The 18,790-nt window shown below is 38.7% G+C and overlaps 1 protein-coding gene across 1 annotated transcript in view; it reads left to right on the forward strand.

Annotated features, from left to right (window-relative positions):
• Nucleotides 1-18,790, forward strand: part of GPR83 (G protein-coupled receptor 83) — a 149,812-nt gene that overhangs the window by 37,331 nt on the left and 93,691 nt on the right. Inside the window, exon 2 of the mRNA XM_053705068.1 lies at nt 16,977-17,102. Within this exon, the coding sequence (XP_053561043.1) occupies nt 16,977-17,102 (126 nt within the window). The remainder of the gene's footprint in view (nt 1-16,976; nt 17,103-18,790) is intronic.

Raw genomic sequence — 18,790 nt, forward strand, 5'->3', positions numbered from 1 at the left:
AAAGGCCCCACAAGCTCATCTTTGATGATACCAGCCCAAACCAGTACTCCACCTCCTCCTTGCTGGCGTCTGAGTCGGACTGGAGCTCTCTGCCCTTTACCAATCCAGCCACGGGCCCATCCATCTGGCCCATCAAGACTCACTCTCATTTCATCAGTCCATAAAACCTTAGAAAAATCAGTCTTGAGATATTTCTTGGCCCAGTCTTGACGTTTCAGCTTGTGTGTCTTGTTCAGTGGTGGTCGTCTTTCAGCCTTTCTTACCTTGGCCATGTCTCTGAGTATTGCACACCTTGTGCTTTTGGGCACTCCAGTGATGTTGCAGCTCTGAAATATGGCCAAACTGGTGGCAAGTGGCATATTGGCAGCTGCACGCTTGACTTTTCTCAGTTCATGGGCAGTTATTTTGCGCCTTGGTTTTTCCACACGCTTCTTGCGACCCTGTTGACTATTTTGAATGAAACGCTTGATTGTTCGATGATCACGCTTCAGAAGCTTTGCAATTTTAAGAGTGCTGCATCCCTCTGCAAGATATCTCACTATTTTTGACTTTTCTGAGCCTGTCAAGTCCTTCTTTTGACCCATTTTGCCAAAGGAAAGGAAGTTGCCTAATAATTATGCACACCTGATATAGGGTGTTGATGTCATTAGACCACACCCCTTCTCATTACAGAGATGCACATCACCTAATATGCTTAATTGGTAGTAGGCTTTCGAGCCTATACAGCTTGGAGTAAGACAACATGCATAAAGAGGATGATGTGGTCAAAATACTCATTTGCCTAATAATTCTGCACTCCCTGTATATGCTGTATTAGGCTACAATGTGTGATTTTTTAAAAATTTTGGGATGCTGGTGTGCCACAGGATTAATGTAAAAAAGTGTGCCACGGCAAAAAAAAGGTTAAAAATCACTGGGCTAGAGAACCTTTTTTAAAAAAAAAAAAAAAATGTTGCATGACATTCTTTTTATTTGAGGGATGACAAACAATTTAAAATTAAATAAAGGGATGATTTCAAGTGGCTTACAGTTGACGTAGCAAGTTTATATTTAAGTAAAATAATATTTATTTTGGTTTATTCCAAGGTATATACACAACAATGTAAGGGATTTGTACTGAGAGTTTTATGTTTTAAAAAAATCCCATGGAAAAAAAAAAAAACAATAGACAGGTTCTTGAACAAGTTAAAGGGGTAATTTTATTGAGTTTGCATTTACAGCTTTTGAGGCTATGCAGAGGCTGCAGCCACAAATTGAAGGTGCAAGATCAATCACCCTGATACTCGCTCGTTCTAAGGCCCTATTAAAAATCTCGCCGGCGTAGAGAGAAATCTCACAAAATCTTTGGTAATTTTTTAGAACTTGTTTTGTAATGTAGGAGTCTCTGTTTCACAGAAGGAACACAACATAGTGACATAAACATTTCTCCAAAAAAAATGTGTTTCTGCATTTTTTTCTAAGGGGCTCAACAAACAAATGAGACATTTTAGATCATCTCACCTGAGCGGGGAGGACCCAAGTGAGATAAGAAAGAACCTATTGTGCAATGTTAAATTTCGCTACACGACATGACATCTACTTGCAAACTTGTCTGCCTGTAATCATGATGAATTTTACCCAAAGTCCCCCATAGAGGAGAAGATTCACTGCATCAGAAAAGAGAAGCGTTTTGGATATTTGAACTTAGAACTAGAATCCCATTGGGCATCAGTATTGAAGCAGATCTAATCAATATTGGCTGTGATAATTTGACAGATTTTTGTATTTTGAAATCTTATATAATTCATTCTGTGTTTGCAATTATATGAGTCTATGATTAAGCACCACTAGAAGGTAAAATACATGTTAAACTTTTAACAGGCATAGACTTTTTCAGTCTTGCATGTACAGTATGTTTTTTTTGCAACAAAGCCTTGTTTTTATACTCCACTCTATTCTGAGAACCACTTTCTTTTTTGCTTTATGTATTATTTACGGTTACAATCCATCTGCTATAAGTGGTTCTCCAATTGATTTGTGGGTAGTATAGTTTTCTACCCGCTCTCCCACATGCCAGATTTTACTGACTATAAATATAAAAAGAGAGAGAGATGCACTCAGCTGAGACAGAACAAAAGCTGGAAAAACTTCCGTGCCTGTTCATTTTTGGGTGCCACTCAGGGTGCATGCTCTTTTAGCACACTATGCCCCTTCACAGAGAAAAAATATCCTGTAGCATATCAGTCTGACCCTGCCCAATGACAGTCCAGCACCAAAATACCAGGCAATTCTTCTCTGAACAAGAGAAAACAACAACAACCCCAGACAATCATTTCGGCCTTCTGTGGGCCTTGTCAGTGAGGTGCAGTCGCATCTCTCTAACGGCATGTGTGCAAGGAGTCCCCTTTTACTCTTAGGGAGACCCAAGAGCAATTTGCATAAATATAAAAAGAGAGAAAGATGCACTTAGCTGAGACGTCTGGGGGATCGTCTGGGGTTGTTGTTTCTCTTGTTCAGAGAATTGCCTGGTATTTCGGTGCTGGACTGTCATTGGGCAGGGTCAGACTGATATGCTACAGGATATTTTTCTCTTGTAAGGTGTATCCAGTCCACGGATCATCCATTACTTGTGGGATATTCTCATTCCCAACAGGAAGTTGCAAGAGGACACCCACAGCAGAGCTGTAATATAGCTCCTCCCCTAACTGTCATAGCCAGTCATTCTCTTGCAACTCTCAACAAGCTAGGATGTTGTAGGAGAGAGTGGTTAAATATAGTTAGTTTATTTTCTTCAATCAAAAGTTTGTTATTTTTAAATAGTACCGGAGTTGTGCTATTTTATCTCAGGCAGTAAATAGAAGAAGAATCTGCCTGAGGTTTCTATGATCTTAGCAGGTTGTAACTAAGATCCATTGCTATTCTCACATATGTCTGAGGGGATTACACAGATGAGGTAACTTCAGCGAGATAATGGCGTGCAGTTTATTCTGCTATCAGGTATGTGCAGTTATAATTTTTTCTAGAGATGGAAAACACTAGAAAATGCTGCTGATACCGGATTAATGTAAGTTAAGCCTGAATACAGTGATTTAATAACGACTGGTATCATGCTTACTCCCAGGGGTAATACCCTTATGATATTGCAATATAAAACGTTTGCTGGCATGTTTAATCGTTTTTATATATGCATTGGTGATAAAACTTTATTGGGGCCTAGTTTTTTTCCACATGGCTGGCTTAAATTTTGACTAGAAACAGTTTTTACTGAGGCTTTCCACTGTTATAGTATAAAAGTTACAGTTGGTGCAGTTAAAATTACAAACTGTGACATCCAGCTTCCCTCAGGAGTCCCCTGTATGCTATAGGACATCTCTAAAGGGCTCAAAGGCTTTCCAAAGTCGTTTATTGGGGAAGGTAGGACCACAGCTTGCTGTGGCAGTTGGTTGTGACTGTTAAAAAAAAAAAAAAAAAAAAAAGTCTATTTCGTTTTTTTGATCCGTTTTTTGAACTAAGGGGTTAATCATCCATTTGCAAGTGGATGCAATGCTCTGCTAGCCTATTACATACACTGTAAAAATTTCGTTTGATTTACTGCATTTTTTCACTGTTTTTCAAATTCTGACAAAATTTGTTTCTCTTAAAGGCACAGTACCGTTTTTTATATTTGCTTGTTAACTTGATTTAAAGTGTTTTCCAAGCTTGCTAGTCTCATTGCTAGTCTGTATAAACATGTCTGACATAGAAGAAACTCCTTGTTCATTATGTTTAAAAGCCATGGTGGAACCCCCTCTTAGAATGTGTACCAAATGTACTGATTTCATTTTATGCAATAAAGATCATATTCTGTTTTTAAAAAAATTATCACCAGAGGAATCTGACAAGGGGAAAGTTATGCCGACTAACTCTCCCCACGTGTCAGACCCTTTGACTCCCGCCCAAGGGACTCACGCTCAAATGGCGCCAAGTACATCTAGGGCGCCCATAGCGTTTACTTTACAAGACATGGCGGCAGTCATGGATAATACACTGTCAGCGGTATTAGCCAGACTACCTGAACTTAGAGGTTAGCGAGATAGCTCTGGGTTGAGACAAAATGCAGAGCATACTGACGCTTTAAGAACCATGTCTGATACTGCCTCACAATATGCAGAAGCTGAGGAAGGAGAGCTTCAGTCAGTGGGTGATGTTAATGACTCAGGAAAGATACCTGATTCTAATATTTCTACATTTAAATTTAAGCTTGAACACCTCCGCGTGTTACTTAGGGAGGTTTTAGCTGCTCTGAATGACTGTGATACCATTGCAGTGCCAGAGAAATTTTGTAGACTGGATAAATGCTTTGCAGTGCCGGTGTGTACTGATGTTTTTCCAATACCTAAAAGGTTTACAGAAATTATTAATAAGGAATGGGATAGACCAGGTGTGCCGTTCTCTTCCCCTCCTATTTTTAGAAAAATGTTTTCCAATAGACGCCACCACACGGGACTTATGGCAGACAGTCCCTTAGGTGGAGGAAGCAGTTTCTACTCTAGCAAAGCGTACTACTATCCCTGTCGAGGACAGTTGTGCTTTTTTAGAGCCAATGGATAAAAAATTAGAAGGTTACCTTAAGAAAATATTTATTCAACAAGGTTTTATCCTACAGCCCATTGCATGCATTGCCCCTGTCACTGCTGCTTCGGCGGCGTACTGGTTTGAGTCTCTGGAAGAGGCTTTACAGGTAGAGACTCCATTGGATGACATACTTGGCAAACTTAGAGCACTTAAGCTAGCCAATTATTTTATTTCTGATGCCATTGTTCATTTGAATAAACTAACGGCTAAGAATTCTGGTTTCGCTATACAGGCGCGCAGAGCGCTATGGCTTAAATCATGGTCAGCTGACGTGACTTTAAAATCTAAGCTACTTAACATTCCCTTCAAGGGGCAGACCCTATTTGGGCCTGGTTTGAAGGAGATTATTGCTGATATCACGGGAGGAAAAGGTTGTGCCCTTCCTCAGGACAGGTCCAAATCAAGGCCAAACAGTCTAATTTTTGTGCCTTTCGAAACTTCAAGGCTGGTGCGGCATCAACTTCCTCTAATAATAAACAAGAGGGAACTTTTGCTCAATCCAAGACGGTCTGGAGACCAAACCAGACCTGGAAAAAAGGTAAGCAGGTCAAAAAGCCTGCTGCTGACTCTAAGACAGCATGAAGGAACGACCCCCTATCCGGTAACGGATCTAGTAGGGGGCAGACTTTCACTCTTCGCCCAGGCGTGGGCAAGAGATGTTCAGGATCCCTGGGCGTTGGAAATTATATCCCAGGGATATCTTCTGGACTTCAAAGCTTCCCCACCAAAAGGGAGATTTCACCTTTCACAATTATCTGCAAACCAGATAAAGAATGAGGCATTCTTACACTGTGTACGAGACCTCCTAGTTATGGGAGTGATCCATCCAGTTCCAAAGGAGGAACAGGAACAGGGTTTTTACTCAAATCTGTTTGTGGTTCCCAAAAAAGAGGGAACCTTCAGACCGATTTTGGATCTAAAGATCTTCCTCAAGTTCCGTCGTTCAAGATGGAAACTATTCGTACCATCCTACGTCTGATCCAGGAGGGTCAATATATGACTACAGTGGATCTAAAGGATGCTTATCTTCACATTCCGATACACAAAGATCATCATCGGTTTCTCAGGTTTGCCTTTCAAGACAGGCATTACCAGTTGTAGCTCTTCCCTTTGGATTAACTACAGCCCCAAGAATCTTTACAAAGGTTCTAGGGTCGCTTTTGGCAGTCCTAAGGCCACGGGGCATAGCAGTAGCCCCTTATTTAGACGACATCCTGATACAGGCGTCAAACTTCCAAATTGCCAAGTCTCATACGGACGTAGTACTGGCATTTCTGAGGTTGCATGGGTGGAAAGTGAATGAGGAAAAGTGTTCTCTATCCCCACTCACAAGAGCTTCCTTTCTAGGGACTCTGATAGATTCTGTAGAAATGAAAATTTACCTTAACACAGAGTCCAGGTTATCAAAGCTTCTAAATTCCTGTCGGGTTCTTCATTCCATTCCGCGCCCTTTGGTGGCTCAGTGTATGGAAGTAATCGGCTTAATGGTAGCGGCAATGGACATAGTGCCGTTTGCACGCTTACATCTCAGACCGCTGCAACTATGCAGGCTCAGTCAGTGGAGCGGGGATTACACAGATTTGGCCCCTCAACTGAATCTGGACCAAGAGACCAGGGATCCACTTCCCTGGTGGCTATCTCGGGTCCATCTGTCCAAAGGTATGACCTTCGCAGGCCAGATTGGACTATTGTAACAACAAATGCCAGCCTTCTAGGTTGGGGTGCAGTCTGGAACTCCCTGAAGGCTCAGGGATCGTGGACTCAGGAGGAGTCTCTCCTTCCAATAAATATTCTGGAACTAAGAGCGATATTCAAGGCTCTTCAGGTTTGGCCTCAGTTAGCAACTCTGAGGTACACATCAGATTTCAGTCGGTCAATATCAAGACTGTAGCTTACATCAACCTTCGAGGGGGAACAAGAAGAGATGTTAGAAGTTTCAAAAATAATTCATTGGGCAGAGATTCACTCTTGCCACCTATCAGCTATCCATATCCCAGGTGTAGAGCACTGGGAGGCGGATTTTCTAAGTCGTCAGACTTTTCATCCGGGAGAGTGGGAACTCCATCTGGAGGTATTTGCACAACTGATTCTCTGTTGGGGCAAACCAGAACTGGATCTCATGGCGTCTCGCCAGAATGCCAAGCTTCCGTGTTACGGATCCAGGTCCAGGGATCCCAAGGCGACACTGATAGATACTCTAGCAGCGCCCTGGTCTTTCAACCTGGCTTATGTGTTTCCACCGTTTCCTCTGCTCCCTCGATTGATTGCCAAGATCAAGCAGGAGAGAGCATCGGTGATTCTGATAGCACCTGCGTGGCCACGCAGGACCTGGTATGCAGATCTAGTGGACATGTCATCCTTTCCACCATGGTCTCTGCCTCTGAGACAGGACCTTCTACTTCAGGGTCCTTTCAACCATCCAAATCTAATTTCTCTGAGGCTGACTGCCTGGAGATTGAATGCTTGATTTTATCAAAGTGTGGCTTCTCCGAGTCAGTTATTGATACCTTAATACAGGCACGAAAGCCTGTCACCAGGAAAATGTACCATAAGGTATGGCGTAGATATCTTTATTGGTGTGAATCCAAGGGTTACTCATGGAGTAAGGTCAGGATTCTTAGGATTTTATCTTTTCTCCAAGAAGGTTTGGAAAAAGGATTGTCAGCTAGTTTCTTAAAGGGACAGATTTTTGCTCTGTCTATTCTTTTGCACTAGCGTCTGGCAGATGTTCCAGACGTTCAGGCATTTTGTCAGGCTTTAGTTTGAATCAAGCCTGTGTTTAAACCTGTTGCTCCACCATGGAGCTTAAACTTGGTTCTTAAGGTTCTTCAAGGAGTTACATTTGAACCTCTTCATTCCATAGATATCAAACTTTTATCTTGGAAAGTTCTTTTTTTTTTTTTGGTAGCTATTTCCTCGGCTCGTAGAGTCTCTGAGCTATCTGCCTTACAATGTGATTCTCCTTATCTGATTTTTCATATGGATAAGGTAGTCCTGCGTACCAAACCTGGGTTCTTACCTAAGGTGGTATCTAACAAGAATATCAATCAAGAGATTGTGGTTCCATCCTTGTGTTACACAATCTGAACGTGGTCTGTGCTTTAAAGTTTTACTTACAAGCTACTAAAGATTTTCGTCAAACATCTGCTTTGTTTGTTGTCTACTCTGGACAGAGGAGAGGTCAAAAGGCTTTGGCAACCTCTTTTTCTTTTTGGCTAAGAAGCTTAATCCGCTTAGCCTATGAGACTGCTGGACAGCAGACTCCTGAAAGGATTATAGCTCATTCCACTAGAGCTGTGGCTTCCACTTGGGCCTTTAAAAATGAGGCTTCTGTTGAACAGATTTGCAAGGCGGCGACTTGGTCTTCGCTTCATACTTTTTCAAAATTTTACAAATTTGATACTTTTGCTTCTTCGGAGGCTATATTTGGGAGAAAGGTTTTACAGGCAGTGGTTCCTTCCATGTAAGTTCCTGCCTTGTCCCTCCCTTCATCCGTGTACTTTAGCTTTGGTATTGGTATCCCACAAGTAATGGATGATCCGTGGACTGGATACACCTTACAAGAGAAAACAGAATTTATGCTTACCTGATAAATTTATTTCTCTTGTGGTGTATCCAGTCCACGGCCACCCTGTCATTTTAAGGCAGGTAATTTTTAAATTTAAACTACAGTAACCACTACACCCTATGGTTCCTCCTTTCTCGGCTTGTTTTCGGTCGAATGACTGGCTATGACAGTTAGGGGAGGAGCTATATTACAGCTCTGCTGTGGGTGTCCTCTTGCAACTTCCTGTTGGGAATGAGAATATCCCACAAGTAATGGATGATCCGTGGACTGGATACACCACAAGAGAAATAAATTTATCAGGTAAGCATAAATTCTGTTTTTCTCTGTGAAGGGGCATAGTGTGCTAAAAGAGCATGCACCCTGAGTGGCACCCTAAAATGAAAAGGCACGGAAGTTTTTCCAGCTTGTGTTCTGTCTCAGCTGAGTGCATCTCTCTCTCTTTTTATATTTTATATTTTACTGACTGCCCTGGAAATTTGTATAGACCGGCCCAGCCTCGCCCCCTCCAACCCAGCACATACAAATAAAACTCATAACTAAAGTGTTAAAAAGTACACTAAACACCAATAAACTAACTATTAACCCCTATACCGAGGCCCTCCCGCATCACGAACACTATAATAAATTTATTAACCCCTAATCTGGCACTCCCGATATTGCTGCCACTTTAAAAAAATATTAACCCCTATTCCGCCGCTCCCTGACATCCCCACCACTATACTAAAGTTATAAACCCCTAAACCGCCGCCCTCCAAACACTATTTAAATATTAACCCCTAATCTGCCGTCCGCCCACATTGCCCCTACTATGCAAAAGTTATTAAGCCTTACACCGTGGCCACTATACTAAACCTATTAACCCCTTAACCTGAAAGCCCCCCACAACAAAATACTAAACTAAACTATTAACCCCTAAACCGAAAGCCCCCCACATCGCAATAAACTAATTTAAACTAGTAACCCCTAAACCTAACTCCCCCGCATAACTTAAAACTACAATTTCCCTAATAATTAAAACTAAAATTAAATTAACTACCAATTAAAATAAACTAAACATTAAAAAATTCCTAACAATTACAAAGTATCTAAATACAAAAACAAAAAAATACTAAGTTACAAAAAATAACAAACACTAAATTATGGAAAATAACAAACAAAAATTATCCAAAATAAAAAAGAATTAAACATAATCTAATAGCCCTATAAAATTAAAAAAGCCCAACCAAAATAAATAAATAAAAAAAACAGTCTACAATAAACTACCAATGGCCCTTAAAAGGGCCTTTTGTGGGACATTGCCCCAAAGATATCAGCTCTTTTACCTGTAAAAAAAACAACAACACAAAGACCCCCCCAAACAGTAAAACCCACCACCCAACCAACCCCCAAAATAAAAAACCTAAACTACTCATTGCCCTGAAAAAGGGCATTTGTATGGGCATTGCCCTTAAAAGGGCATTTAGTTCTTTTACTGCCCAGAACCTAAACTAAACAAAAAAATCACCCAAAAACACTTAAAAAAGCCTAACACCCTAACACTAACCCCCTGACGATCCACTTCGTTTTTGAAGTCCCGCTTGAACGATCTTCATCCCGGAGTTGAAGTCCTGATCTAGGTCTTCATCCAGATGGCCTCTTCAATCTTCATCCCAGCGGCGAAGTCCTGATCCAAGTGGCGAGAAGTCTTCATCCAGGCGGCCTCTTCAATCTTCATCCAGGTGGCATCTTCTATCTTGATCCCGAAGGCACAGAGCGGTTCCATCCTGAAGACATCCAGCGCAGAGCATCCTCTTCATACGGTCGCCGCCGTACACTGAATCTTCAATGCAAGGGACGCCATCCAAGATGACGTCCCTTGCATTCCTATTGGCTGAAAAATTTGAATCAGTCAATAGGAATTAGTGCTGCTAAAATCCTATTGGCTGTTTAAATCAGCCAATAGGATTTAAGCAGCTCTAATTCTATTGGACGATGAATCAGCCAATAGAATGAGAGCTGCTTAAATCCTATTGGCTGATTTGAACAGAGGAATTAGGGTGTTTTTATCAGGGAGAGTCGGGGGGGGGGGGTCACAGATTTTTTAAATATTTTATTTTAAGCATTTTTTATTTTAATTCTAATTTCAATGTGACTTATCTTAAGGGGTCATTTGTGTGCGTAGAGACATAAAAACAAATAAAATCTTTAATTGCAAAAAGAAAATTATGCATTATGTATATAAAGTACTTTTTATGTAATGCTATTTGGCCCTATTTCCTCTATTGCTCACAGTGGTGTTCGCGAGGAAGTATATGGCAAAGAGTTGCAGGAATAATTCATACATTTGTATTCTCACTTGCCAATATGCTGCCTAAAGTATGACATATCGCAAGCACAAAAGTTTTCCTGCTGGTATTGATACAAGTTGGCAATTTCACTTGATTTTGAATATGACTGCAGATTTGAGAAAAGTAAATTTAACTTTTTGCGATTATGTCTAAAAGGCTATCATTTGTGTAGTACAAATACGCATACACTGTCGGCATTTATCATTGCACCAGTAGTTCTTGTGAACTGCTGGTGCAATGCCGCCCCCCTGCAGATTCGCGACCAATCGGCCGCTAGCAGGGGGTGTCAATCAACCCGATCGGGTTTATTTCTGGCTATGTCTGTCCTCTGCCTCAGAGCAGGTGGACAGGAAATGGAGCAGCGGTCTTTAGTAGATTTTTTTTCTTACAAATTTCCACTCCTCTTGTATCATGTGACAGCCATCCGTCAATCACCAATGCATACAAGTATATTTTGTGAATTCTTGCACATGCTCAGTAGGAGCTGGTGACTCAAACAGTGTAAATCTAAAACGACCTTGCACATTTTGTTAATGGAAGTGAATCGGAAAATTGTTTAAAAGTGTATGCTCTATCTGAATCATAAAAGTTTAATTTTGACTTGAGTGTCCCTTTAAATGAATGTGGAATCAAAATTTAACTTTTATGACTTAAAGGGACACTGAACCCAATTTTTTTTCATGGTTCAAATAGAGCATGAAATTGTAAGCAACTTTCTAATTTACTCCTATTATCAATTTTTCTTCATTCTCTTGCTATCTTTATTTTAAAAGCAGAAATGTAAATCTTAGCAGCCAGCCCATTTTAGGTTCAGCACCATGATGGATAGCGATTGCTTATTGGAGGCTTACAATTACACACCTATAAGCAAGCATAACCCAGGTTCTCAACCAAAAATGGACTGGCTCCTATGCATCACATTCCTGCTTTTTAAATAAAGATAAAAAGAGAACGAAGAAAAATTAATAGGAGTAAATGAGAAAGTTGTTTAAAATTGCATGCTCTATCTGAATCATAAAAAAAAAATGTGTTTAGTGTCCCTTTAAGGGGACATGAAACCCAAAATTTCTCTTTCATGATCAGGATAGAGAAAACACTTTTAAACAATTTTCCAAAGTACTTCTGTTATCTAATTTGCTTTGTTTTCTTGGTGTCTTTTTTTTAAAGAATACCTAGGTAGACTGAGAGGCTGAGGAGCAGCAACGCACTAAGAGCTAGATACTGATTGGTGGTTGCAGACATATGCCTTCTGTTATTGGCTCACCTGATCTGTTCAGCTAGATCCCAGTAGTGTATTATTGCTCCTTCAACAAAGGATACCAAAAGTATGAATTAAATTTGATAACAGAAGTAAATTGGAAAGTTGTTTAAAATTGCATTATCTATCTGAATCATCAGAAAATTTGTGCTTCATGTCCCTTTAACCAGTCAATATTAAAAAAAAAGTTAAAATGATCTTTATAAAGCTTGGATTTTTTAAATGTATCTATCTCTCTCTATACAATCTATCTATATCTATCTAATCAATCATATACAATATATCTACTGTCTGTCTATATCTATCTAATCATATACAATCTATCTGTATATTTCTAATCATATACATTCTGTCTATCTGTATATATCTAATCATATACATTCTATCTACCAATCTAGTTAAATAGAGCTATCTGTAAATACAGTGAATATGTGTAAATTGAATAAAAACAAGTGCCAAGTGAATTTCCGTATTTGCATGTGTCAGATCAGGTTGATATATCTGATATGTAAAAATAAATCACATGGTTCCGTTTTCTGATCTTTTTTAGACATGAAGATGCACTCATATAATTTAGTCTTGCAAATTACCAGAAAACCATTTTTCTCCAGTCATCTTTACATTCCCATTCAGACTTTAACAAAATTGAATTTCACCAGCAGTGTGAAATTTTCATCTACCTAAAATTTAATTAGCGTTTACAATTTTCTAACAGTGACTAACTCAAGAAGCATAACTTACCAATATGGGCCTCAATTACATATGCAGCGTCGCCCGCAAAAGCCTCCGCCGCCAGTTTTTATGCGATTTTGGTATTACATATACGGTGTAGCATAAAGTTACGCCCGTATATTTCACCCGTCGCTCGCAATTTTTACTCCCATAGGCTAACATGGGACCGCGTCGTAAATCGGTATCCAATATCAAGCGCAAGACCTTAAATGGCGAAAATGGAGAAATATTACTCCATTTTTACCTCGCCATAAAAGGCAGCCGTAGCAGGCCTTGCGCTGAGTATGGGAGCACCGTAACTCCTGAAAATGCCTGCAAAAATAAACTAACACCTAACGCATGCGCAATGTCTATCTACCTGTCAACCGCAATCCCCCACCGCAATAACTAATAAAATCTATTAACCCCTAAACCGCCATAGCCAACATAGCCTATTAAATGTATTAACCCCTAATATGCTGCCGCCAACGTCGCCGCCACTATAATAAAGTTATTAACCCCTAAACCTAAGTCTAACCCTAACCCCCCCTAACTTAAATAAATGTACTATTATTAACTAAATTATTCCTATTTAAAACTAAATACTTACCTATAAAATAAACCCTAAGATAGCTACAATATAATTAATAATTACATTGTAGCTATTTTAGGATTTATTTTTATTTTACAGGCAACTTTGTATTTATTAGGTACAATAGCTATTAAATAGTTAATAACTATTTTATAGCTACCTAGTTAAAATAAATACAAATTTACCTGTAAAATAAATCCTAACCTAAGTTACAATTACACCTAACACTACACTATCATTAAATTAATTAATTAACTGCAATTACCTAAAATTAAATACAATAAAATAAACTAAAGTACAAAAAAAAACCACACTAAAATACAGAAAAAAAAAAAAATTACAAGAAGTTTAAACTAATTACACTTAATCTAAGCCCCCTAAAAAATAAAAAAGCTCCCCAAAATAATAAAATTCCCTACCCTATACTAAATTACAAATAGCCCTTAAAGGGCTTTTTGCGGGGCATTGCCCCAAAGTAATCAGCTCTTTTACCTGTAAAAAAAGAAATACAACCCCCCCACATTAAAACCCACCACCCACACACCCAACCTTACTCTAAAACCCACCCAATCCCCCCTTAAAAAACCTAAAACTAACCCCTTGAAGATCACCCTACCTTGAGCCGTCTTCACCCTGCCGGGCAGAAGTCTTCATCCGATCCAGGCAGAAGAGGTCCTCCAGCCGGGCAGAAGTCTTCACCTGATCCGGACAGAAGTCTTCATCCAAGCGGCATCTTCTATCTTCTTCCATCCGACGAGGAGAGGCTCCATCTTGAAGACATTCAACGCGGAGCATCCTTCCTGGCTAACGACTAACCGACAAATGAAGGTTCCTTTAAATGACGTCATCCAAGATGGCGTCACTTCAATTCCGATTGGCTGATAGAATTCTATCAGCCAATCGGAATTAACGTAGGAAAAATCCTATTGGCTTATGCAATCAGAATACTATCAGCAATTGGAATTGAAGGGATGCCATCTTGGATGACGTCATTTAAAGGAATCTTCATTCGTCGGTTAGTCGTCGGCCAGGAAGGATGCTCCGCATCTGATGTCTTCAAGATGGGGCTGCTCCTTGTTAGATGGAAGAAGATAGAAGTTGCCGCTTGGATGAAGACTTCTACCCGACTGAAAGACCTCTTTTGCTCGGATCGGATGAAGACTTCTGCCCGGCTGGGTGAAGACGGCTCTAGGTAGGGCGATCTTCAAGGGGTTAATGTTAGTTTTTTTTTAAGGGAGGATTGGGTGGGATTTAGAGTAAGGTTGGGTGTGTGGGTGGTGGGTTTTAATTTGGGGGGGGGTTGTATTTCTTTTTTTACAGGTAAAAGAGCTGATTACTTTGGGGCAATACCCCGCAAAAAGCCCTTTTAAGGGCTATTTGTAATTTAGTATAGGGTAGGGAATTTTATTATTTTGGGGGGCTTTTTATTTTATTAGGGGGCTTAGATTAGGTGTAATTAGTTTAAAATTCTTGTAATTTTTTTATTTTCTGTAATTTAGTGTTTTTTTTTTACTTTATTTTATTTAATTGTATTTAATTTTAGGTAATTGTAGTTAATTAATTCAATTAATTTAATGATAGTGTAGTGTTAGGTGTAATTGTAACTTAGGTTAGGATTTATTTTACAGGTAGCTATTAAATAGTTATTACCTATTTAATAGCTATTGTACCTAGTTAAAAATAAATACAAAGTTGCCTGTAAAATAAAAATAAATCCTAAAATAGCTGCAATGTAATTATTAATTATATTGTAGCTATCTTAGGGTTTATTTTATAGGTAAGTATTAAGTTTTAAATAGAAATAATTTAGTTAAAAGTAAATTTATTTAAATAATATTTAAGTTAGGGTTAGACTTAGGTTTAGGGGTTAATAACTTTATTATAGTGGCGGCGGCAGATTAAGGGTTAATACATTTAATAGGCTCTGTGGGCTATGGCGGTTTAGGGGTTAATACTTGATTAGGTTAATTGCGTTGTGGGCTATGGCGATTTAGGGGTTAATAATTTAGTTATTTGCGGTGTGGGTTTGATGGCGGATATAGGGGTTAATAGTTTAATTAAGCTTATTGCGTTGTGGGGGGTTGTCGGTCTAGGGGTTAATACATTTATTATTAGTAATGAGAGGGGGGATTGCGGATATAGGGGTTTTACGTGTCGGGCTTATTTTTGGGAGGCGTGTTAGACTTTTACGGGAGATTTGTTATTTTATTTACTTTCCTTAGGCGCCGGCAGTTTCTAAAGTGCCGTAAGTCTCTAGCGACTCCAGAAATTTGGATTTAAGCTCATTTCTGGACATCGCTAGTTTATCCGACTTACGGCACTTTATGAACTGCCGGCGGGGTTTATGTAATACCCCGATGTGCGAAGTGAAATTACAGGCGGCGCAGGTTCCCACGCTTGTGCTGAAACCTGTGCCGTATATTTGATCGTGCCCCAAATCTTCTTACTATCAAACATTAAGTTAAACATTATGATAACTATTTTGCACAGCAGTAAACATTATATTACTTAGATTATGTCAAACAAATCTGTTTTCATACCATCAGTTTGTATTTTGCTATACACTTCCGACAAGGACAATGGACATAGAAATTAAAATGATATGGCAGCTCTGTTTGCAACAATGATATGCATATACTGCTCAAGAAGAGTACTCTCATGAGCCTACAAAGATATGCTCTCACAAAAGGGCTAGGTTTCAACAAGGAATACTGAGAGAAAGATGTGATTGACAGATGTAAATTGGAATTTTTTTTTTTTTTAATTGTACGCTTCGAATCATGAAAGCTGAATTTTGAGTCCACATTCATTTAAAGGGACACTCAAGTCAAAATTAAAAATTTCATGATTCAGGCATAGGATGCTGCTATTTTAAACAATTTTCCAATTCACTTACATTAACAAAATGTGCACGGTCATTTCATATTTACACATTTTTAAATCAACAGCTCCTACTGAGCATGTGCAAGAATTCATAGAATATGCCTATATGCATTTGTGATTGGCAAATGGTTGTCACATGATAAAGGGGGAATGGAAATAGATATAACTGGAATTTGTCATTGTCTTTTATTGTGCATTTGTTGATTGTGCAAATCTACTGTATTTACTGGTCCTTTAAGTTAAAGGGGTATGAAACTCAACATTAAACTTTTTAATGGTTGGATTCTAAGAAACTTTAAAATTTACTTCTATTATAAATTTTACTTTGTTCTTTTGACATCATTTGTTGAAAAGCATTCCTAGGTAGGCTCAGAATCAGCAATGGAAGCTAGCTGGTGATTGGTGGCTACACACATATGCTTTTTGTTATTGGCTCACTAGATGTGTCCAGTAGTGCATTACTACTCTTTAGCTGAATTTAAAGGGACAGGAAACCCCAACATTTTATTTCATGATTTGGATAGAACATACAATTTTTTTAAACAACTTTCTAATTTTACTTCCATTATCAAATTTGCTTCAGTTTATTGCAATCCTTTGCTGAAGGAACAGCCTTGCACTACTGCCAGCAAAATGAACACATCTAGTCAGCAAATCACAAGAGACAAAATGTGTGCAGGCACCAATCAGCAGCAGCTACTACTAGTGTAGGATATGTGCATATTCTTTCAACAAGGGATACCAAGAGAACAAAGCACATTTGAAAATAAGTCAATTTAAAAAAGTGTCTTAAAATTACATGCTCTATAGGGATCATGTAAGTTTAATTTTTACTTTGCTATCCCTTTAACTATGATTCATACAAGCAATAGTGAAATATTACAATGCTCCAATAGATGATAGCATCTGTGCTTATAATTTATTATAGTAAAACATATTCAATTACATTATTTGGGATAAAGGCTAACAAAGGCATCTGTAGACACCTCTTTCAGAAGTTCTGTACATTGTTGGACACTAATGTTTAACGCTCATCTCCTGCAGGCTCGATTTGTAAACAGCACCTGGATGTTTGGGAAAGGCATGTGTCATGTCAGTCGTTTTGCCCAGTACTGCTCCCTGCACGTTTCTGCACTGACGCTAACAGCCATTGCTCTGGACAGACATCAGGTAGGCTTTAGTTTCTATAGGGAGCAACCGCAAATTCTACTACATCCCTTTGTCATTTGCCTTTTAACTTCTTGCCTGCAGATCTCTATTTGGCATCCAAGGGAGTAATTATAGATGTGTAAATATAATGTTTGAAATGATTATTAAAGTTTTCTATGTGTATATAATTTAGAATTCTTGTTGTCGTTTTAGAAACAATATGTGATGTAGATAATTAATATCAGCTTGAGGAAATTAATCAGTGTTGGCAGAATATTGGACACAAAATGGCCAACATTCACAGTTTTTCTTAAAGCGACAGTCTAGCCAAATTAAACTTTCATGATTCAGATAGGGTATGTAATTTTAAACAAGTTTCCAATTGACTTTTATCATTAAAATTTGCTTTGTTCCCTTGGTGGTATTTTTGAAAAACTAAACCTAGGTAGGCTCAAATTGATTTCTAAACCGCTGAAAACCGCCTCTTAGCTCAGAGCATTTTGAAGGTTTCTCACAGACAGTACTAGTTCATGTGTGTCATATAGATAACATTTGTGCTCACTCCCGTGGAGTTATTTAAGAGTCTGCGCTGATAGGCTAAACTGCATGTCTGTCAAAAGCACTGAGATCAGGGGGCAGTCTCCAGAGGCTTAGATACAAAGTAATCACAAAGGTAAAACATATATTAATATAACTACTATTTACAGCTACTGTATATTGTAGCTGTCAGAAAGGGACACTCCTACATATGATGCAGACAGCAACGAGAAAGTCATAGAGCCAGAGCACGTTGTAAAAAATGGATTCTGGTCTCTAGGACATGGTGTCTTAGCAGAACATGACAATATATCATGATGCCACCCATTATAATTAAATCCTATATATAAAAAGGACACACATTTTGCACATGAATACAAGAAAGACGTATTACAATGTAAAGTTTAATTGATATGTTGCTTAGAGCGTGTGCACAACTAAAATGTCCATTCATGTAACCTTCTTCTTGTGATTGGTGGGTTGGTTGCATGTTTAAATTGATCACAAACCTATTATAGCACTTCCTGAAAACAAGTTTGCAAAACAGGGTATTTTGCAAAAATTATTCTCTGCACATTTTGGAAATACACTACTATACAAATTCGCATTTACGTATTGTTAAGCAAAAAAAAAAAAAAGATATGAACGTATTTTATATGGTAGCTATTTTATGCCACAAACATACAAATAAACAGACCAGTTGCATTATGTAATTACAGAGCCGGACTGGGAATGAAAAGCGGCCCTGGAAATTTTTTAGACCAGCCCTAAATTTTGCCGCGGCATGCCCATAAAATACATTATCTAACAGAATATTGAGGTACTTAAAGGGACAGTCTACACCAGAATTTTTATTGTTTTAAAAGATAGATAATCCCTTTATTACCCATTCCCTAGTTTTGCATAACCAACACAGTTATATTGATATACATTTTATCTCTGTGATTACCTCCGTATTTAAGCCTCTGCAGACTGCCACCTTATTTCAATTCTTTTGACATACTTGCATTTTAGCCAATCAGTGCTTACTCCTAGGTAACTCCACGTGATTGAGCACAGTGTTATCTATATGATTCACATGAACTAACACCCTCCAGTGTGAAAAACTGTTGAAATGCATTTAGCTTAAAGGCGGACTTCAAGGTCTAAGAAATTAGCATATGAACCTCCTA

The sequence above is a fragment of the Bombina bombina genome, chromosome 3 (assembly GCF_027579735.1).
Source record: "Bombina bombina isolate aBomBom1 chromosome 3, aBomBom1.pri, whole genome shotgun sequence".
NCBI classification, from domain to species: Eukaryota; Metazoa; Chordata; class Amphibia; order Anura; family Bombinatoridae; genus Bombina; species Bombina bombina.